The following is a 20,439-nucleotide window of genomic DNA, read 5'->3' on the forward strand; positions in this document are numbered from 1 at the left end:
GTAAAAATTTGGGGCAATGATATTATTGCCACTTTGGATGTAATCGATCATTTAAATAAACAAATTTAAAAAAAAAAAAAAAAAAAATTGTGTACTTACATGCTTACCCAGTGTATTTTCTTTCCTCTCAAGCGACGGGGAGACGTCAGAATCGACGGTTTCTTCCTTGCACGTTTGGGCGCGCGCTTTTCCCCGGCCGCCGCGGGAGGGAGCACGAGGGCCTCCTCCGGAGGCCCTCTTTTCTTCTTCAGCCCCCAGAAAAGCCTGCAATGTTTGAAGGTAGGCCTTCACCTTGGATTCGATCAACATGTCCGATCTCTTCAGAATTTCGGACATCTCTTCGTCCAGAGAAATCATCCTTTGGTGTTCTGCAGGTGCCAGCAGTAAATATTTTTTGAACGAGTCGTTCATTTTCTTATTAGTGATGATATCAGTGGAATTATCAGACTGCCCAGTAAGGGAAACAGTGCACCTCCTTGCTGTGTAATAAGTCTCTGTCGCCTTGTGAAGGGGACAGTTTTATCTGCTAGAACACGCAACAGCTTCTTTTTGCGCTGCAGTCTAAGACGTTCTTGGGGAGTGATTGGTATGTTACCTCTTAGTAAATTCTTACACAGTTCGCACAAAACCGTGACCTGAGAGTGCGATGCCTGTCTCAAAATTGTATTTGCTTGCTTGGGGCTGGCACCAGACAAAAACCTGATGAAGTCACTATGTTTTCGGAGTCTTTTAGCCATGTAGGTACATATGTGATCGACGGACCGTCCTCTGGTAATATACACGAGCGCAGACGTAATTGTTCTGGCGTATCTTGTCGAAAGTCCAGTAATAAATATGAGAACGGTTTTTCTGTGGCCTCCTTATAAATTTCGACTAGAACACTCGAATGCCCGGGAAATACTTGCGAGGCTAGGTGAGATATTTGTCGGGAATCTCTGGGGTTTTTAAAAACGATTAAATAGTGTGAGTTAAGGCTGATGGTCCTATATTGACTACCCTGACAGAACAAATTTTGGGAGAGAAGACAGATACTTGTATTCCTGTGATGGCTTCCTTTAATGAATATTTCAGCAATTTCGGAACTGTCTTTCGCAAGGTGTAGAAGATCGTCGATTATAATCAGATTTCTGACACGTCTATCGACTTCTGGCAGTTTCAAGCCTTTTACGAATTCAACATGTGGAAACTGTAAGAACCGATCCTGCTCTTCCGAGTAGCAGTAGATTATTCTCTCCGGAGGGGGTGAAATTAACTGTTCGCTGTTTTTAATAAGGGATAGAATGAATGTTGTTTTACCGCTTTGAGTACCACCGGCCGCGACACATGTGAAGGGGTGGATAAAGGAACACATAGTGACAGAGTTATAACCGACGAATCAATTTTGATTGTGTTTTTCACGGAAGTATCCATATGGGAATGTACGGATGTCCTCTCCAACTATGCGCTTCTTAAATGTGAAACCATACTGTCTAGTTAACGATGTATGGAGTAGCTTACACTGCCATTTGTCACGTTTCACGTTGAACGGTACAGGAACTGTCACTTCAACATGTTCACCCGTTGCCGCTGCTCGCATTACATCCAAGTTTACGAGCCTGCTGTTGTTCTCGTTTAGGGTAATGCCTTTACATTTTGTTACAGATTTACCCGAGCATGTTCTGTACGAATACGATTTGGGTCCTGAAGTAGCGAATTCTAAAATAGTGTCACCTTCCAATTCATCTACTAGCTCACCTAGTGAGTGGCCTGTAGTTGGAAGTGTATCGCCTGGTTTATATGAGAATACCAAACTATCGGTATCTGTATAAATTAAACGCTCTCCCAGAGGTGCGATGGCTTTATACAGTTTAATTCGTCCGTATGAGGCAACAAAGGATCCTATTACAGCGTTTCCTTTGCGATATGGGGGTTCTGTACCTTCAAGAAGCTTGTATGCTATCAGCATTTTTTCTTCAGTGACTAGTCGAGCATCGTGAATAATTTTACTGTCATCCATGAAGTGTTCAACGAGGTTTGAGTAGGACGAGCATAGAACAGTATTTACACGATTTGTCCGCATGGCAAGCCTTCCCCATAAAGAATTCATACATAGCTTTCCCAAAGCACGCCTGGACGCATTTTTTTTAATTTGGGCATGATCAAGTGTAATACCCTCCTTCTGCTTTAATTCTTGGATGTAGCTGTCACGATTGATACCCTGAGGCCACCCCGAAGCCTCTTGTTTAATTTTCAAGAAGGTATCGATATACCCACCAAACAACGATTCGTGTGTTTCATCAAAGTGCCACACTTCGTAGAATTCGACAACTTTGTAGCCATAGTCACGTGCCAAATCCAGTTCTGGAGTTGTCCATACTCCTTTTATGGTAGTATCTTCATGATTACAGAGAGTTGATTCCTCCTGAGCACATTTTGCACACAGAGGGAAAATTAACTTCCCATTACACGTTATCGGTAATATAGGAAGAAACAACTTCTCTGGTGCTTGCAGACGTGCACTAGCAATGCCAAAGTATGCCTTGTTGCTGTAATCGAAATCTTTCAGAATAACATTTGGATGCCCACGCGGATACACTCCGTATTTACACACCCAGGGGTATAGGGAGCAAAAATCCATATAATGAATCTCGTCGTTTTCATCTGTTTTGTGGTACAGTTTAAAACAATCCACACGACCACCTCTGAGGGCACTTCTAGGGGTAATCGGTTCTGTTATATTAAAATTAGCTACAAAGGCGTTCAAGACGGGGTCATTTTTTCTCATTTCATCGAATTGACATTCCCATATGGAAACCAAGTTGTAGCCTTGGCTTTTCAGAAACGCTTCACGATCCAACGTTTCTTCATAGAGAGTTGACATGGGTAGATTTCTGTTTGTCTGAAGCGTATTACCTCGATAGCATATCCTACATCCATGAAAATAACAACCATGAAATTCGTAAACTGTTTTATCTCGGATCCCATCAACGAAAAAACGCCCAATCCGAACCTCACCCCCCAACGAACGGGCATGGCGTATCGGTGCATTCTCTTGTTGTTCTAACCACGACAACCATGCAATTGCTTTTCGACTTTGAATGTTCGATCCACGATATCCCCCTGGGGGGAGGATAGCCATAGTGTTTTGGGGTAGAGAGTTCCTAGCGAAAATTCTACTACATGTTCCTGCTATGGTTATATCTTGGTTGAACGGATCGACGTTGGAGATATCGATTAGGAGAGATCTGAACTTGTTACAACTATCACGTAATACCCGTACATCGTCAAGTGTATATGCTTTGAGCTCTGCTTTTAAGTCGTACGGTTGGTCTTTCTTCTGATTGTACCATGTTTGGAACTCTACACTATCATCCCTCGACATAAATTCAGGTTTGAAATGTTTTTTGTCTGGAATAGGACCTACATAATCTGTAGTTTGTAGAGTATGGAACGCATGGGGAAAGAATCCTTTTCGAACCTCGGGTAATTCGAACATTGCAGGTAACCTTCTAAGGGGAACTGATAAGTACGAATAAGAATCTAAGAAGATGATATTTAGTTTCAAATGATAAATTCCTAATATTTTAGAGCCGTCAAAAATAACACGAGGTTCAAAGTTCTTACCGTAGAGGTAACTCAGTACGAAGTATCCATCGAAGCCTCGCAAATTGTGTGCTATTATCCGAACATCTTTGTATTTGGGTTCGATGTGTTTAATGTTTCGACCATCGCTACTACGTTTTGACGATTCACGAACTCCAAAAATCTCGTCCATGAATGCTGTAACACAGTTGGGTCCCTCATATGAACACAATTCTTCTCCAAAGCTTGCAACACAGAGCATTGGTATATGCTCACCCTGATGCAACACCGTCTCGGTGTCGAAATAAATTATAGATACATGTTTTTTAGGGTCCTCTGGTTTCTGAACATAACAGTGCTGTGACATGTGAACTATCTTACATTTTTCGCAATAATCCAGGGGTTTGCATTTGTGTTGCTTCTGTGTGGTGAACGTTCGCAAACACTCACGACAACGGTGATAAGTCGAGCAGTTGTTGTTTTTTTTATGAGCATCGAAACAGATATTTCCTCTGTAATACCGAAAACAATCACGACACAGCACCAAATCGCCACTATGATACTCGCGTGTTCGACACCTATTGCATGAATATGGACAAGAATGAGTATGAAGTCTTTCAATGTTTTGGAAAGTTTTAAAACACAGTGACCAGTAATAACCCGCTCCAAATAACGCTTTCACAGACCGTACCACATCATAGTGTTTGTCAATATACAGTAGAACTATTTGTTTCTCAGCTTCAGGACCCTTGTAAATAACATCAAACTCGTTGTCAGCTGACAGTACAACTATCTGAAACTCTGGAGTAAGAACATGTTGGAATTTTTGCAGTTCTTCCAGTCCACACACTGTCTCGGAAACGCCTGCTTTTTCATGCAATTGCTTGGCTCTCGAAGTCTGCAAACCGTTTCTGTCTTCGCGAACTTTTCTGTATGTAATGGCGTTGTCTTGTTCAGCTGAAAGAGCTGTTACTATTGCACGTCCCATGCATATATTATCATTATTCCTAATTTTGACAACACACTTCTTCTTTTCTAAGAAAGAGTTTAGATGTACAATAGTTCTTTTTTTTATATTTTTAGAATGACCGGCACCACCTTTATTTGTTATGTTTATTAGAACTAGATCGATTGAGAGAGTGTCTGTTATCAGAAAACCACTGCGCGACTGATCTACACAGAAAAACGCATTCATAATTCTATCTAATGTCAGTTCTGATATCTTCATAAATGGAAGATTAATCGGGGTTTTTAGGGAGTCGGCGTTTACACATAAACGAACATGGCTAAATTCTCCTCCCTTGTTTACTTGCCCTATAATTTGGTTCAACATCTGTTTGAACAATAGAAAAAATTGTTCCCCTGCAAGCAAATGTAAGTCTCGGTAATTGCACTTGTAAGTTTTATACTTAGTTTTATATTTAGAGGAATACTTCTCTGATCCTTCACTGATTTCGTAGAATCGCTCGTATGATTCATCACTACCACCAATTTGAATCTGAAAAGAAATGAAAAAAAAAAAAAAAATACTTAACGTTTTGGAAATCGGGTTGTAATTCTGCATATGAAATTCTGAATAAGAATTACAGGCCCTTCGTTTGATCCTCCTGCCCTCCCCTCGACACGTGGAGACAAGGAAAAAAATTCTGCATTCTGAAAATGAATATTAAGCAATGTTATAAAACTGTATTTTTATCACTTTAAAATAAAAAAAGATAATATAGGAGGAACTTCACTCACCTCTGTATACTGTACAGTATTCGTATACAATATTTCAGCTTCAATAACTTCAGCAAGACTGACAACTTCATACTCCAGTGAATCATCATCATCACACATCCACTTGTCCATTTTTTTTTCTGTAACGGTTCTGTGACTGTGGTCTCTTTTTAAACTTTCTCCAATAGCCTTATGCAATTCACGGTCATTGATCCTACTATTTTATCAAAAACGAAACTTGTTCCGAAATACTACAGACATCCTGTAAGATTGTAACTGTGTTGGCTTTTAAGGTCAAAAGGAAACCTGTTCCAAAATAGTACGTCATCCACATCTTGTAAGAGTGTAACTGGGTTGGCTTTTAAGGTCAACAGGAAACTTGTTCCAGTAAGAGCTCCTTATTAGACAATTTCAGCTGACACACTTCTTCTTGAGTAATATTATTAGTCACATATGGGTTGGGGACTGCTTTATATATGACTGTTATACGTTCTGTCATTACATTTGCCATTTTTTCAGCAACTGTTAAGATGAGTACCACTCCAAAGAAGAACTATGTGTTTTTTCGTCGCCTCAGTTCAAACAATATTCTACGAGTTCTCCTGCTTGATTTCGAAGTATCGATCGTTTTGGAATGTGCATCGTGTTATCTAAAACTAACGACAGATCAATGGAGGGAGATAAAGTTAAAATGGCCTGAAGTATTACTATTAGTTCAGGGTCGTGCACATGAAAGTATTACATTTACTGGCGGCTTGGAGATTGAGACAGAAGGTGGTCGAGCTACAATTTCCAATGGTGAGCTATGTGAATTTATTCTTGACTTGAGTGAATGTAAAGCTCTTTCACAAAAAATACTCTATTTTGACGAGTTTGTATCTGTACTAGAGAATGAAGATAAACTATTCAAACTGATGCAAGAATCCATGATGGATGTACTGAGCTCAGCACGCGAATGTTTACGACAACGTCGGCAGTTCACCACCAACGATATCACATTTCAAGAAGCCTACGAGTATACGATTCGACATCTGATTCCGTATAACGTTGTAACAGACTTTATGGCCAGATGCACTTTGCAACAGAAAGAACCAGAAATTAATCCTTATAACATTCTACAGGCAGTACTTGGTATGATATCAGAGTTAAGGAAATGTTATATTGAACGTTATGCTCATTTATTCCCATTTCATTAGACTGTGTCTTTTTGATTATTAAAAAAGATTGTTCGAGTTCTAAAAATGTTACTGTTTGTTCAAAGATGTAGTTTTTTTAAAAAATTGTCCATTAAAAAGCAGAAATTTTCTTTGATGTTTGAGTTTGGGATTTTAGGAAATGTGTCAATAAAATGGTTTACACACAACATCCAACAGTAATAAATGGGTGCAAAAAAAAAATATTACCAGATATACAATAATAAAACATATTTTCAAAAAGGTTAACACACACACACACACACACACTCACAAGAAATAGATGTATTTTCTTTTATCAACGGTGAGTTTTGGATTTTAGGAAAAAAAAAATTAAATAGAGAAAAGTGCGTGGTGCCATCTATGGACAAAAATACGAACTAAACAAACTCGGTAAGCATGTGGCGCCATCTATGTTACGAAATGAGAACTAAATATAATTTTCGCACCTGTAGTCGTAGGGTAGTATGTAAATGTGTTTAAATCCCTCCAGGTCTTATGCAATTGTGTTTAAAAACATTTAGACTTTATGTAAATGTGTTAGAACCTCCAACATATCTACTGTAATTTGACTCATCACTCTGTACATAATGTAAACAACACCACCTCTCTAAACGGTTCTACGCCAGTTTCGTCTGTGAGGGAGAAAGGCCGTCTGAGGATTATGCAGATAAACGGGCAGCGATCTCGGGCAGTAGCTGACGAGATTAGGCTTTCTGCGGAGACAAATTGTATTGACATTGTCGCTATACAAGAGCTTTATTTTGCACGCGTCCAGTTTGGACCACAGTCTAAAATCCTGGGTTACTCGTTGAAAATGAGAATAATACAACTCGTTGACCAGAATCCCAAATCTTGTATATTAATTCTTAATGACTCTTTAGACATCACGGTTCTTCATGGATTTTGCACTCAGTTCTCTACCTGCGTTCTTGTCACACACTCCGTAATGAATTTTTACTTAATTTCTCTCTACTGCCCTCCATCGGAGGACTTTAATCACTCTCTTGCTTACCTCGAGACTGTGATAAATACTTTGGGACCGAATAGCAATATATTGATCTCATCAGACGTCAAAGCAAAATCAAACTTTTGGTACAGCTCTTCTACAGATGCACGTGGCCTTCTCTTGGAGGACTTCATAATTAATCATTGTGTTTCAATTCACAACAAGCCTAATCACCCTCATACTTTCTCAAATTATGCAGGAGAATCTAATATAGATATAACGATGACAAACTCTCACTTCGATTTGCGGCTTACTGACTGGACTGTGTATACGGACTGGTGCACCAGTGACCATAGGGTCATCTATTATATGCTCTCCCCTGATTCTGCCGTTCCATCTTCACACACTTTCTCACAGCCAGAATTAATAAGATTTTCCATCAGAAATATTGACTGGAATGCTTTTGACTCTTCCATTCTTCTGGACCTTGGTGAACAGAAACTTGCTTCTTTTGAAACCTTACCTATTTCTCATCAAGTGAACTACATTCAAAATGCTATAATAAAAGCGTCATATAAGTCTTCTAGGAAAAAGAGGGTTAATCAGAAGACGTGTTCACGGTGGACGCAGGAGTTATCCCAGTTAAGAAGGGAAGTTCATTGAGCCCGTAGGTACTACCAAAGGCATAGAGAAGGCCAAGCCGACGATAATCGTTTTTACCAGCAGTATTCTTCATTGAGGAAAAGCTACGTGAAGGCCATTGCCTCTCGAAAGCGTGAAACGTGGATGAATTTCGTTCACACCTCTGGAAATGCTAACAGTTGGGGTCTTCTATACAAGATTGTAAGAGGAAAAACCTCTGGTTCTAACATATTTGCTCAATTGTGGCGGACTCCGTGGAAACACTGAACTGGCATGATTCTGCAAATGCAATCTTAGATGCTCTTTTTCCGTTGGATGATCCTACCTCAGACTTAGCTGTTCATTATCCCCCACACCGGGTGGAAAAGGCCTGGGTTCGAATCCCGTCGATGACGCGAGGAACTTTAATGGGCTTTTTTCACTCCGTGGCTGAGTTAGTTGGTCTTAGGCGTAGATAGCAAGGTTTTTCTCCCCAGTAACTGGGGTTTTTTCGTCCAGCAAAACAGGCAAATCAACCATAGAATATACGCAATTTACAGACACAAATATGGGTTAATGTATTTAATTACGAGCAACCCTAAAATAATAATTTGATTTTTTTTAGCTGTTCATTCTAAAATCCGATCAGACAATGAATTTTATGTGCCCCCAACAACCACCAAACCTTTTACGTTGGATGAACTGCAGGCTCTCTCGCATAAAGTTAATGTTCAGAAGTGCCCAGGACTAGATCTTGTAGAAAACATATTTATTATCAGAGTCTTGAAATTAAAACCTTATGTTCTTCTAAACTTATTCAACAGATGCCTTCAGGAAGAAACTTTTCCGGAAATTTGGAAGGTCGCTATAGTTAAGTTGATCAGAAAGCCGGATAAGCCTTCTGGAGCGGCTAGATCGTACAGGCCGATGGCTCTGCTGGCTAATTTGGGTAAACTGCTAGAGCGACTAATAGCCATTAGATTGAATACCCTACTGGTAGAACAGGATCTGCTTTCCAGGAGTCAATATGGGTTCTGTCACGGATGTTCCTGCGAGAATGCTCTTGTGGACTTTGTCTCTTCAGTTCAAAACTTGGTACATAAATATACCCTGGTCGTTTTCATCGACTTCGAGGGTGCCTTCGACTCTCTCTGGTGGGAGAGCGTCCTGGAGTGTCTGCGATCGGCTAGGTGCTCTAACTACCTTTACCTTTTAATCCGTAATTACTTTGCCAATAGAACCATAATAGTCAAGGCTAAACATAGCCAAGTATCAAGATCAGTATCTAGAGGGTGCCCACAGGGCTCTATATTGGGTCCTTTTGCATGGAACATGGTGCTGCAGCAGTGGCTCTCCCCGATCTTTCGATAACGTCAAAATTATAGCGTATGCAGACGATCTCACCATCTTGGTAAATGGTAACTCTAGGGCCGATCTTGAAACTACCTCAAATTTTGTTCTCCGGGATCTCTGTGATTGTACTGTGGCCAATAAGGTTAAAATCAGCTTGTCAAAAACAAAGATGATGATTCTTGGATCAAAGTTGGATATGTCTCGTCCACCATTGGTCAAGATCAACAACATTCGTCTCCCCATAGTTAAAGAGTACAAGGTTCTAGGAGTGGTAATTGATTCCAGTCTCAATTTTATTCCTCACCTGACAAACGTATCATCTAAAATACGACGAGTTACTGGTGCAATTGTTAGGGTGTCCCGGGTTGAATGGGGGCTCTCCAGAAAAACTTTAGGGATCTATTACAATGCAGTTTTTCTTCCTCTAATCACGTATGCTGCCGGTGCATGGTTTTACAGGGCACGGCTCAAACACTTCATAGCAAAACTCGCCTCATTGCAGAGAACCATCTTGCGGTGTTTAGTTAAGGCATGCAGGCCAGTCTCGACGCAAGCTCTGCAAGTACTAGCCGGAACATTACCTTTAGACTTGCAAGATACTTATAGAGGATTTTTATACAGACTGAAAAAGCATATTGAGACCAAATTTCTAGGAATAACCATCAACCTTCAAGATGATGCTAAAAGAGAAAGAAGGAGATTGTGGAACGAGTTAGTTAACATCTGGCAGTCTCGATGGGATACAGCTCCCGTTGGTGCAACAACGAGAAAATTTATACCACAAGTTTCATTTCTCCTTGATAAACGATTGTGGTTCTGCATAGACATATTCACGTCCTACCTGTTGACAGGACATGGATCGATGAACCAGAGTCTTTTTAGGTTCAATTCATCACAAACAGACCTCTGTTCGTGTGGATCACCAGAGAGTTGGGATCACATCTTGTTTCATTGCTCCCTGTATGACGATCTCAGACTTCCTCTTCATGCACTTACCAATTTTCAACCAGGACAGGAGTCGTCTCTGCTTCAAAGCTCGGAGTCATATCAGATTCTTCAGGCTTTCACTCAAGGCGTATTTCTTCGAAGGCGTTCAGTGTCGACAGATCTCAATAGAATGCAGCACAATGGTCCTGCTGATGCATAGTTGGTTAGATCTCCTTTAATAATATATAAACTCAAATCCTCAAGAAGTGAAAATTTTTCTCGGCCTGCAGACAAAATTAAGTGCTTTCTTCCTTTTTTTTTTTTTTTTTTTAAGTAGCATCACTTTCTTTCTTTTATGCATTTATATATTATTATAATTTTTTTTTTCTGTTTACTAATTTATTTGGCTTTTTTTTTTCGCAGCACCACTAACTTCTTCCATTTTACTTATTTATTTTTATTTTTTATATTTTTTATTTATTTATTTTTTTATTATTATTATATATATTTTTTATTTTATTTTATTTATTTTTTATTATTTATTTATTTATTTTTATAAATGTTTTATTTTAATAATTTCGGTTCCATATCCAGCACCATGGGTGATCGTTTTTTTTTTTTTTTTTTTCCTCTGGAATGGGCCCCCAGAGGATCCTGGCCCACCTTTTGACAACATCAGGTCGGTCAGAGTCTCTCTTGAGACAGTACGTGCTTTACATGGACTGGCCCACCTTCCCGTGGTGTGGATGAGTACCCAGAATCATCTGTCCAGGTGACTGATGCTTCTGGGTAGCCAAGTGGCCAGAACAGAACAACAGAACACACACACAAACCGACGTCACACACATATCTGGCCCATTTGTAGTGATGCTGTTCTTCACAGATACGAGGCGGAGCTGAACAAACGTTCTAGGAGCCGCCCTTTACATATACACATGTCCACATGGTCGGACCACTCGAGGTCCGACCAATGCTCCACTAGCTCTCGAGGCCACTGGAAATCAAGCACTACAGATCTTACAGGACTGGGCGACTCTACAAAAGCTCCGGATTTCTCCACAGAAGACACAATCCATACTTCTCAAAGGCACCCTACAAATATCAAGGCCTCCTCAGATCAAGGAACAAGGAAAAACCATCAAGCTGGTAACCTCCCTAAAACACCTGGGTAACATCCTGGATTCGAAGCTCTCCTTCTTCCCGCACCTCTCATACCTTCAAGAAAAAATCAGAAATTATGCAGCCCTAATCATCCGAGTAAGCAGGTCTGACTGGGGTCTGAATCGTAGAACACTCAAACTCCTGTATAAAACTATATTCCTCCCTGTTATTACATAAGGATCCGGCATTTTGTACCATAGAGCAATAATTGTTCGCAATAAACGCAAACTGGAAAAAGTCAGCGGAGTATATTGCTTGCCATTACAAGGGCATGTTGCACAGTAAGTCCTCCGGCCCTCCAGGTTCTTGCAGGTGTCCTCCCGCTTGACTTGGAGATTATCCGTCGAGGATTGCACTACTGCTTGTCGAGGGGAATCCAGCTACCATCTGTGGACATACCATCGACACCCGCAAGAAAAGAAACAAGCTGCCATGCTACTACAAATCTGGCAGACAAGATGGGAGGAGACGGACAAGGGCCTAATAACTAAGAAATTCATTCCGGATGTCAAACTAGTTTATCCAAAGTCACGCCTTGGTTCTCTCCTGGCCTCTGCTGTACATATATTATAACTGGACACGGCTCTATAAATCATAAGTTGACTACCTTGGGAATCATCAATAACCCCTACTGTACATGTGGAGAAATTGAAGATTGGGACCATCTTCTTTATAACTGCCCAATTTATGATGATCTTCGGGGGACACTGTACACCAGACTCCAACACATACCTCAAGGACAGGAGCACCTGTTAATTTCTGTTGAAGAGTACTACAAATTATTAACGGAGTATGCACAGAACCTCTTTTCTAGACGTAGGACTCTACAACCAACTCCAGCTAGGGATACAAACCTGTAAGGGACTTGCTCAAACTTGAAATAAAAAATCTGCACTTGACCATTTTACCAGCATCGACTTGCTAACCCTGGAACATCCAGGGTAGGATTACATGCTAACTTTCCACAAGGTTGGGTAGGCTCTAGTGGTCTTGAGCACTCCACCGCAAAATATAAGTCACACTCAGCACTCTCGCTGAGTGGCTTTTCTACCCTTCTGGAGTTATCCCCTCCCCCCTTTTCTCCTGGTGGAGCATATGCTCCACTGTCAATTTAGGGGATGCCCTCACCTACATCCTCTTACTCTTACTTTCATTCCCCATCTTCTTCCGCACACCCTGTACTGCCGTACTCTACCTTATTTTTTATTTATTTATTTACTATTTTTTTATTATTATTTTATTTTTTATTTTTTTTTATTTATTTATTTTTTTTTTTATTTATTTCTTTATTTACTATTTTATTATTATTATTTTATTTATTATTTTTTATTTATTTTTTATTTTTTTATTATTATTCATTTATTTTTTAATCATTTTTTATTAATTTTTATTATTTAATATATTTTTATTTTTATTTTATTATTTAATTTATTTCTATTTTAATTTTTTTTAATTTAATTTTATTTTTTATTATCATTTTTTATTATTTTTTATTATTTAATATATATATTTTTTATTTTATTATTTAATTTATTTATATTTTAACATTTTTTTTAATTTCATTATATTTTTTATTATTATTATTATTATTATTTATAAATATATATATATATATATATATTTTTTTTTTTTTTTATTATTTTTTTATTTATTATTTTTTTTTTAATTGGTCTCCGTTCAGGAAGCTCAGGCGACCCTGACCGAGACCTGCCAGAGAATAATGGGCAGCCTGGCTACCTCCTAGTGGTGTGTGTGCAAGCAAAGTGGGGTCCCACCAGGGATCCCGTGGCCAAATGCCAGGACACACAACAGATCCCAACACAATACTACACATTCAACACACTACACTTTTTCTGGCATTTACAGTGTTCTGTATTTCATCACAGTGTACATATCGCGCAGATGTAGGAAACCACAGGTGGAACCCGACACTAACGCTATGCACGCTATGGTCGGACCACTGAAGAACACAGAAGTAGACTTTTAACTGAGATTCAATACCTGCCGAAAAATCAAGAGTACCATTTACTGGATTCAGATGATGAATACAAAGCCCTCAGCCGATTTGCACTTGGCGTCTTCGATAGACGATGAACAGAAATAGCCATCCACAACGAATAGATGACCACAAATAATAAATAAAGGCAAACTGATAAAACATCAACACAGAGGAAAGGATCGCAAAATACTAAGGACAAACAGTGTAATATGCAGCAGAATAAATGAAACAGCATCGACCTAGGAACCAATGGGATTGGCTCCAGCCAGGATGTCGTCACTTCCAGGATGAACCCACACACCTAGAAAAGGACTAGGCCGGGCTCCCTTTCCCAGCCCACTTTCTCTCCCCATCCCTGGTGGGGTGAGGGGATGGTCTTTCTGTCCACCCACCCACCACCCTCTCTTTTCCGTCTGGTGGGGCAAGGGTATGCCCCACTGATATACCTGGGGTCGCCTTCCCTATTGACCCCATATTTGTCTTTTTCCCCCAGCCTTCCGTCTCCCCCCCTACTCTACCTATATCGCCAGCGAAAAGCGAATGCCCCACACAACGAAAAAATTTAAATGCCAAACTCGACACACTTGCAACCTCTTTCGGCCTAACTAGATTCAAGCGTTTATCTCCCCCCCCCCTTTTTTTATACAGGGTGATTCACTACCAGTGCGACAAACTTGCAGGAGGTGTAGGGGGCACAAAGACGAATCGGAATCACATAGCATTGCAGGGTCCGAAATGCCTTCATCATGCGGTAGAGGACGTTGAACGGGAGGTCGCGTGAACAGCGATCCCGCTGGAAGTCAGCATTTGCAAACCATTTCTGTTGAAGAAACCAAGCAGCAAAAGTCCTCCGGAGTGGATGCGTTGCAGATGGTATGAACTCATTTGGTTTGTTGACAGTATCCTCCATACAGTGGATTGGGAAATACTCAATCGTTGGCCTGTCGCTCGAGTACTCGTACTCGGATTGCCTTCTGCAAGATGTAGGATATTCTCCTCATTGTCTGACGTCGTCGTTCGCTCTCGATTCATGGTACCTCTCTTGAAACAACCAGTCTCACGTAACCTTCTGTGCACACGTGCGAAAATCGTATGATGAGGAGCACGCCTGTGCGGGAAACATTCCTGGTACAAGCGTAGAGCGGCGCGTCCATTACAGTCCGCAGCTCCATGCACGAGGGGGACATGTGGACATGTGTATATGTAAGGGCGACACCTAGAACGTTTGTTCAACTCCGCCTCGTATCTCTGTGAAGAACAGTATCACTACAATTGGGCCAGATGTGTGTGATATAGGTTTCTGTGTATTACGTGTATGTTCTGTTGTTCTGTTCTGGCCGCTTGGCTACCCAGAAGCATCAGTCACGTGTACAGATGATTCTGGGTACTCGTCCACACCACAGGAAGGTGGGCCAGTCCCAATAAAACACGTATCGTCTCTAAAGAGACTCTGACACACCTGGTGTTGTCAGCAGGTGGGCCAGTAACCTCTGGGGGCCCATTCCAGAGGCAAGAGACGAGAAAGAAAAAAAATAATAATAAAAATAAAAAAAATAAAAAAAACTACTACCCGTGGTGCAGGTTGTAAAAAAAATAATAGAAATAAATAAATAAATAAAAATAAAAATTAAAAAACAAATAAAATTAATAAATAAAAAATAAAAAAAAATAATAAAAAAGCTAGTGGTGCGTGCGGGTAATATATTATAATAATAAAATGATATATTTATGTATGAGAAATAAAAATAAAATAAAAATTGATAGTGTGGCAAATTGAGCAAAAAAAAAAAGATAAAACGGAATAATTATATTAATAATAAAAATAAAAATAATAATAATAAAAAATAAATAAAAATTAAAAAAATTAAAATAAATAAAATAAAAAATAAAATATATGCACGAGGTGCATGTCGGCCAGTTCAACGTTTGAATACTCGTCCATCCTACTGCCTCGGGAACCGGTTCGCAATGCTGACTTCCAGCGGGATCGCTGTTCACCCGACCTCCCGTTCAATGTCCTCTACCGCATGACGAAAGCATTTCGGGCCCTACAATGCTATGTGATTCCGATTCGTCTTTGTGCCCCCTACACCTCCTTCAAGTTTGTCGCACTGGTAGTGAATCACCCTGTATAGGTCTTAGCCACTGAAATCTCAGGAAATTAGGTGGTAGGACCTGCCAGAGTACTTTTCTAAAAATACTGGTGTACCTGGTCTGCCTCCACGGGGCGAAAGTGGGGCAACGTTGGTCCTCAGTAGGGGTCCAGCGGCTAAACGGCCAGATGAACAACAGAACACAACACTACACATGTACAATATCCATACACTTTTAAATCTCTGGCCTTCCCAGCAAACGGGTACACCCACAATGAAAGCAACGCGGAGATTCCCTGTCAGAGACTTGGCAATTTGGAATCTCCTCTCTTTGATCTTTTCTGGCTTAAAATCTCTCTACCTCATTGTGTCACATCTGTTATCTCTACCGTTCTCCCAACTCCACTAATCACTTGGAGCTCTTTGGCTTCTCTCTCGTTGCAACTTGACTTTCTCCAGTCCAACGTTCCTAACAGTGAGGTAATTTTCCTTGGTGATTTTAATGTTCACAACTCCAGCTGGCTCCCGTTTTCTAGTCACACCGACCCAGCAGGTCGAGATGCTGAGGCTGTTGCAATTGCTAATGACCTAGCACAGATTGTTCATTTACCTACAAGAATACCGGACAATCCGAATCACACAGCCAATACGCTTGATCTTTTTCTCACAAACAACCCTTCTAAGTACACGGTCGAAGTAAGAGGTCCTTTAGGCACTTCAGATCACAACTTGGTGATTGTCTCTCTCCAATGGAACCTTTATCTCATGGCTATTCCCAACCTCGTGTTGTTTGGCATTACAAGAATGCAAAATGGGATGACCTGCGAGACTTCTTTTCTTCTTTTCCTTGGTCGGATTACTGTTTCAAAACTTCTGATGTCAACGTTTGCTCAGATCGTGTCAGTGAAATTATTCTTGCAGGAATGGAATCCTTTATCCCACACTCCACTTTAAAATCTCATCCTTTATCTAAACCTTGGTTTTCCAATAAATGTGCTAAGGCTGTTCAAGAGAAGAATGTTGCATATCGTAATTGGCTTGTTTCTAATTCTTCAGTTTCATTTTCTGCCTACACCAAAGCTCGCAACAATTGTAAAGCAGTTATTAATCAGTCCAAACTAGAGTTTGAACAGGCTAAGAGTAGAAAAGTTGCTTCTTGCCCTAATAGTAGCCGAGCATTCTGGTCTCTTGCCAAAGCTATTGGCCGCAACTTTTGCCCATCTCTGCTTCCACCTCTGTCCAAACCAGATGGTTCTGTTGTCACTTCAGCCAAGGATAAAGCTGACCTGCTAGCATCCCATTTTTCTTCCAGCTCATGTATTAATGAACTTGGTAAAACACCTCCCACCATTCCCAACACGGTCCATTCAATGCCTCCTGTGGTCTTCCGTCAAAAGGATATCAGAAGGATTTTGATGAATCTTGATGCTAAGAAAGCTCCAGATCCTGATGGTATTTCTTCACTTGTTCTCAAAATCTGTGCTCCTGAACTTACTCCTATTCTTTGCCGCCTTTTTTCACTTTCTTATTCCAAAGGTGTTTTTCCTTCTGCTTGGAAATTTGCTCATATCCAGCCAGTTCCTAAAAAGGGTGACAAATCCCTCCCATCCAATTATCGTCCCATTGCAATTACTTCTACTCTTTCTAAAGTAATGGAGAAATCTATTAACCGCCAACTCTTAAACTACCTAGAAACCTTCCGTCTGATCAACGATCACCAGTATGGATTCCGTCAGTGTCGATCCACTGGTGATATCCTGGCTTATGTTACCCATTTATGGACTACTTCAATGGAAAGGTTCGGTGAAACACAAGTAGTTGCTCTTGACATCTCAAAGGCTTTTGATCGTGTTTGGCATAAAGGTCTTCTAAACAAGCTTCCATCTTATGGTTTGCCAACTGTTTTTAGTAATTGGTTATCGTTTTCTCTCTGATCGCTCACTGAGGGTGATGGTAGATGGCTATCTGTCTTCTAACTTCTCCACTAATGCCGGTGTCCCCCAAGGTTCAGTTCTTTCCCCCACTCTTTTCCTCTTGTATACTTGTATTCCACTGACTGGAAATCCTATCTATAGTTTTGCCGATGATAGCACATTGCATTCAACTTTCCGTTTTGAGAAATCCTGTCCTGCTCAATCAGCTTCAACATCTCGAAATTCTGCTACCAATTCCTTAAATGCCGATCTTCAGGTAATTCTACAGTGGGGCAAAGACAACTTAGTTGATTTCAACCCTTCTAAAACTGACTCTTGTCTTATATCTCGCAAAAAGGATTCTTCTGCTCCTATGCTTATCTTTAGTGACACTCCAATTTCTAGGCAAAAGGATATTTCTCTTTTGGGGATTACCCTGACTTCTAATCTCTCTTGGCACAAGCACATTACAAATATTGCTTCCTCTGCATCTAAAAAACTTGGTTTTCTCTTTCGCTCTCGGCGTTACTTTTCTTCCAAACAGCTGCTCACTCTGTATAAATCGCAAATCCGCCCTACCATGGAATATTGTTCCCACATTTGGGGTGGTGCCCCCAAAACCTCTCTCAGGCTTCTTGATTCCATTCAGAAGAGGGCAGTTAGATTGATTAATTAATGACTCATCTCTAAAAGTCTCTCCACTCGCTTTCCCATAGACGCACTGTTTCTGCTGCATGCCTCTTTTACAGATACTTTCATGGGCACTGTTCTTCTGATTTGGCTTCTATAATTCCCGCTCTCTCTTTCAAAACAGTCCGAACACGTGCCGCCACCAGCCAACAACCATTTACTGTCCAACTTCAAACCCACAGAACCAACTTTTCATCTTCCTCATTTATTCATTCAACTGCCGTTTTCTGGAACAACCTTCCTTCATACGTATTTCCTGAAAATTACAATCTACAGAAGTTCAAGTCCAATGTCAACAAATATCTTCTTTCGTCTTCTCAACCTCCAACCCAAGCACGGTACTAAGTACTATAGGTTCTAATACCTCTCGTGTTTGGGGTTCCCATAAAAAAAAAAAAAAAAAATGGATACCATGTTTCACGACCATCTTGCCCCCTCTACCCCAGAGCAGATAACCCTCTGTGCAGACAATGAAACCTACTACACGACTGCAATAGAAGAACCTTTCACAAAACTTCAACTGGAAACAGCTGCCATGAGGATTAGAAACAAGAAGTCTCCTGGTTCTGATCTTTTGGAGCCAGAGATTGTCAAGAAAGCCATTGAAACCATTCCAGAGGTGCTTCTTAATCTATACAACCACTGCTTCAAAGAAGGCCTGTTCCCCCAGGCCTGGAAAACTGCAAACTTGTGCCTCATTCCCAAAGGTCCCAACAAACAACTGGACCTTCCGGGGTTATACAGACCCATAGCACTGTTATCAGTCCTGAGCAAGCTCTTTGAACACTTATTAAGAAACAGAATAGGAATCCACTACACTGCAGCCGGCTTGCAGTCACCCCGACAATATGGATTTAGGAAGGGATGCTCAACCTTGGATGTCCTGGAAAATATTACAAATGCTGCAACTACCTCAGATCAGAAATACCTTCTGGTCATAGCAATAGACTTTGCTGGGGCGTTTGACACTTTATGGTGGCCAAGCGTCCTGGCCCGATTCCGGAAAGCCAACCTACCATCAAATCTGTATCAAGTCATCAAATCCTACCTGTCGAATAGGTTCGTGACAGTCAGAGCACCATATTGTTCAGTAACAAGAGAAGTATTCAGAGGATGCCCACAGGGCTCAATCCTGGGCCCACTCCTATGGAACTTGGTTCTAGATGGCTTTTTGACCCTGGAACTCGGCGACGTCGTTCCCCTAGCCTATACGGATGATGTGGTTCTGATGCTGCCTGGGGGATCTAGGGCGCAACTGGAGAACACCGCCAACAGAGCAATAGAAACTCTAGAAGACTGGGCTAACAACAATAACTTGAAGATCTCATCCTCGAAGACAAGATCTATATTATTAAAAGGAGCCCTAGACACCAGACGACCCCCTCAAATCAAGATACAAGGTAACACAATCAAGCTTACCACCGAATTAAAGCACCTTGGAGTCGTACTAGACAAAAACCTGAGCTTTACACCACATACAGTGCACTTACGGAAGAAAATTAGAGGATACTCCGCACTTTTTGCGCGAATCACACGCAAGGAATGGGGTTTGAGGCGGAAAACCCTCAGCCTCTACTATAAAGCTATTTTCCTGCCAGCGATTACATATGCTTCTGGAATATGGTATCGCAAGGCTACCACTGCAGTGAACCGGAAAAAATTGGAGACTACACAGCGACACATACTCTTAACCATCTCGAGAGCATGTAACACTGTAAGTACCCACGCACTCCAGGCTCTAACGGGATCCCTCCCTCTGGACCTGGAGATTGTTAGGCATGGGCTACTCTATCAACTGACCAAAGGCAGAACGGCAACATGCCTCGACTACACCATAGATCTGTCAAATGATCCCAAAGTAGAAAGGAGCCGTCTCTCCGCTTACCTCCAACAAACTTGGCAGGCCCGCTGGGAGACCTCCAGCAAAGGTGCAATAACTAGAAAATTTCTACCCAACATACGGCTCGTATACCCGAATTATCCACCGTGGCTATCACCAGGACTCTACACCACCTACCTGCTGACGGGACACGGGGCCATTAGAGACAAACTACAAGGATTTGGACTGAGTGATACACCGTTCTGCCTCTGTGGTGAACGTGAAACGTGGGAGCACCTAATGTACAGTTGCCCACTATATGAGGACCTCTATTGCAGGTTCATTACTAGAATACAGCTTAACCTCCGTAATCAAGAAGACCTCGCCATAACTGAAGTTGACATATACAAGGCATTCGCGCAGCTGGCCCAGGACCTCTTC

The 20,439-nt window shown here is 41.0% G+C and overlaps 1 protein-coding gene across 1 annotated transcript; it reads right to left on the reverse strand.

Annotated features, from left to right (window-relative positions):
* Nucleotides 1-259: 259 nt before the first annotated feature.
* LOC150089101 (uncharacterized) lies at nt 260-5,551 on the reverse strand. The gene is made up of 3 exons (XM_090369816.1): nt 5,302-5,551; nt 5,149-5,214; nt 260-5,059 (listed from the first exon to the last, which is right to left on the reverse strand). Exons 1-3 carry the CDS (start codon nt 5,410-5,412, stop codon nt 1,376-1,378), a joined length of 3,861 nt encoding a protein of 1,286 aa, XP_090225942.1. The 5' UTR covers nt 5,413-5,551; the 3' UTR covers nt 260-1,375.
* Between the last annotated feature and the right edge of the window lie 14,888 nt (nt 5,552-20,439).

The sequence above is a fragment of the Mastigoproctus giganteus genome, chromosome 3 (genome assembly GCF_048544385.1).
Source record: "Mastigoproctus giganteus isolate SK-2022 chromosome 3, ASM4854438v1, whole genome shotgun sequence".
Taxonomy (NCBI): domain Eukaryota; kingdom Metazoa; phylum Arthropoda; class Arachnida; order Uropygi; family Thelyphonidae; genus Mastigoproctus; species Mastigoproctus giganteus.

Excerpts from the sequence above, each read along its gene's own strand:
- LOC150089101 (XM_090369816.1), bottom strand. The coding sequence starts at position 5,412 with ATGGACAAGTGGATGTGTGATGATGATGATTCACTGGAGTATGAAGTT. Across the intron at positions 5,215-5,301 it reads ATACTGTACAGTATACAGAG|AATGCAGAATTTTTTTCCTT; the intron begins GTGAGTGAAGTT and ends ATTCATTTTCAG. Across the intron at positions 5,060-5,148 it reads GAGGATCAAACGAAGGGCCT|ATTCAAATTGGTGGTAGTGA; the intron begins GTAATTCTTATT and ends ATTTCTTTTCAG.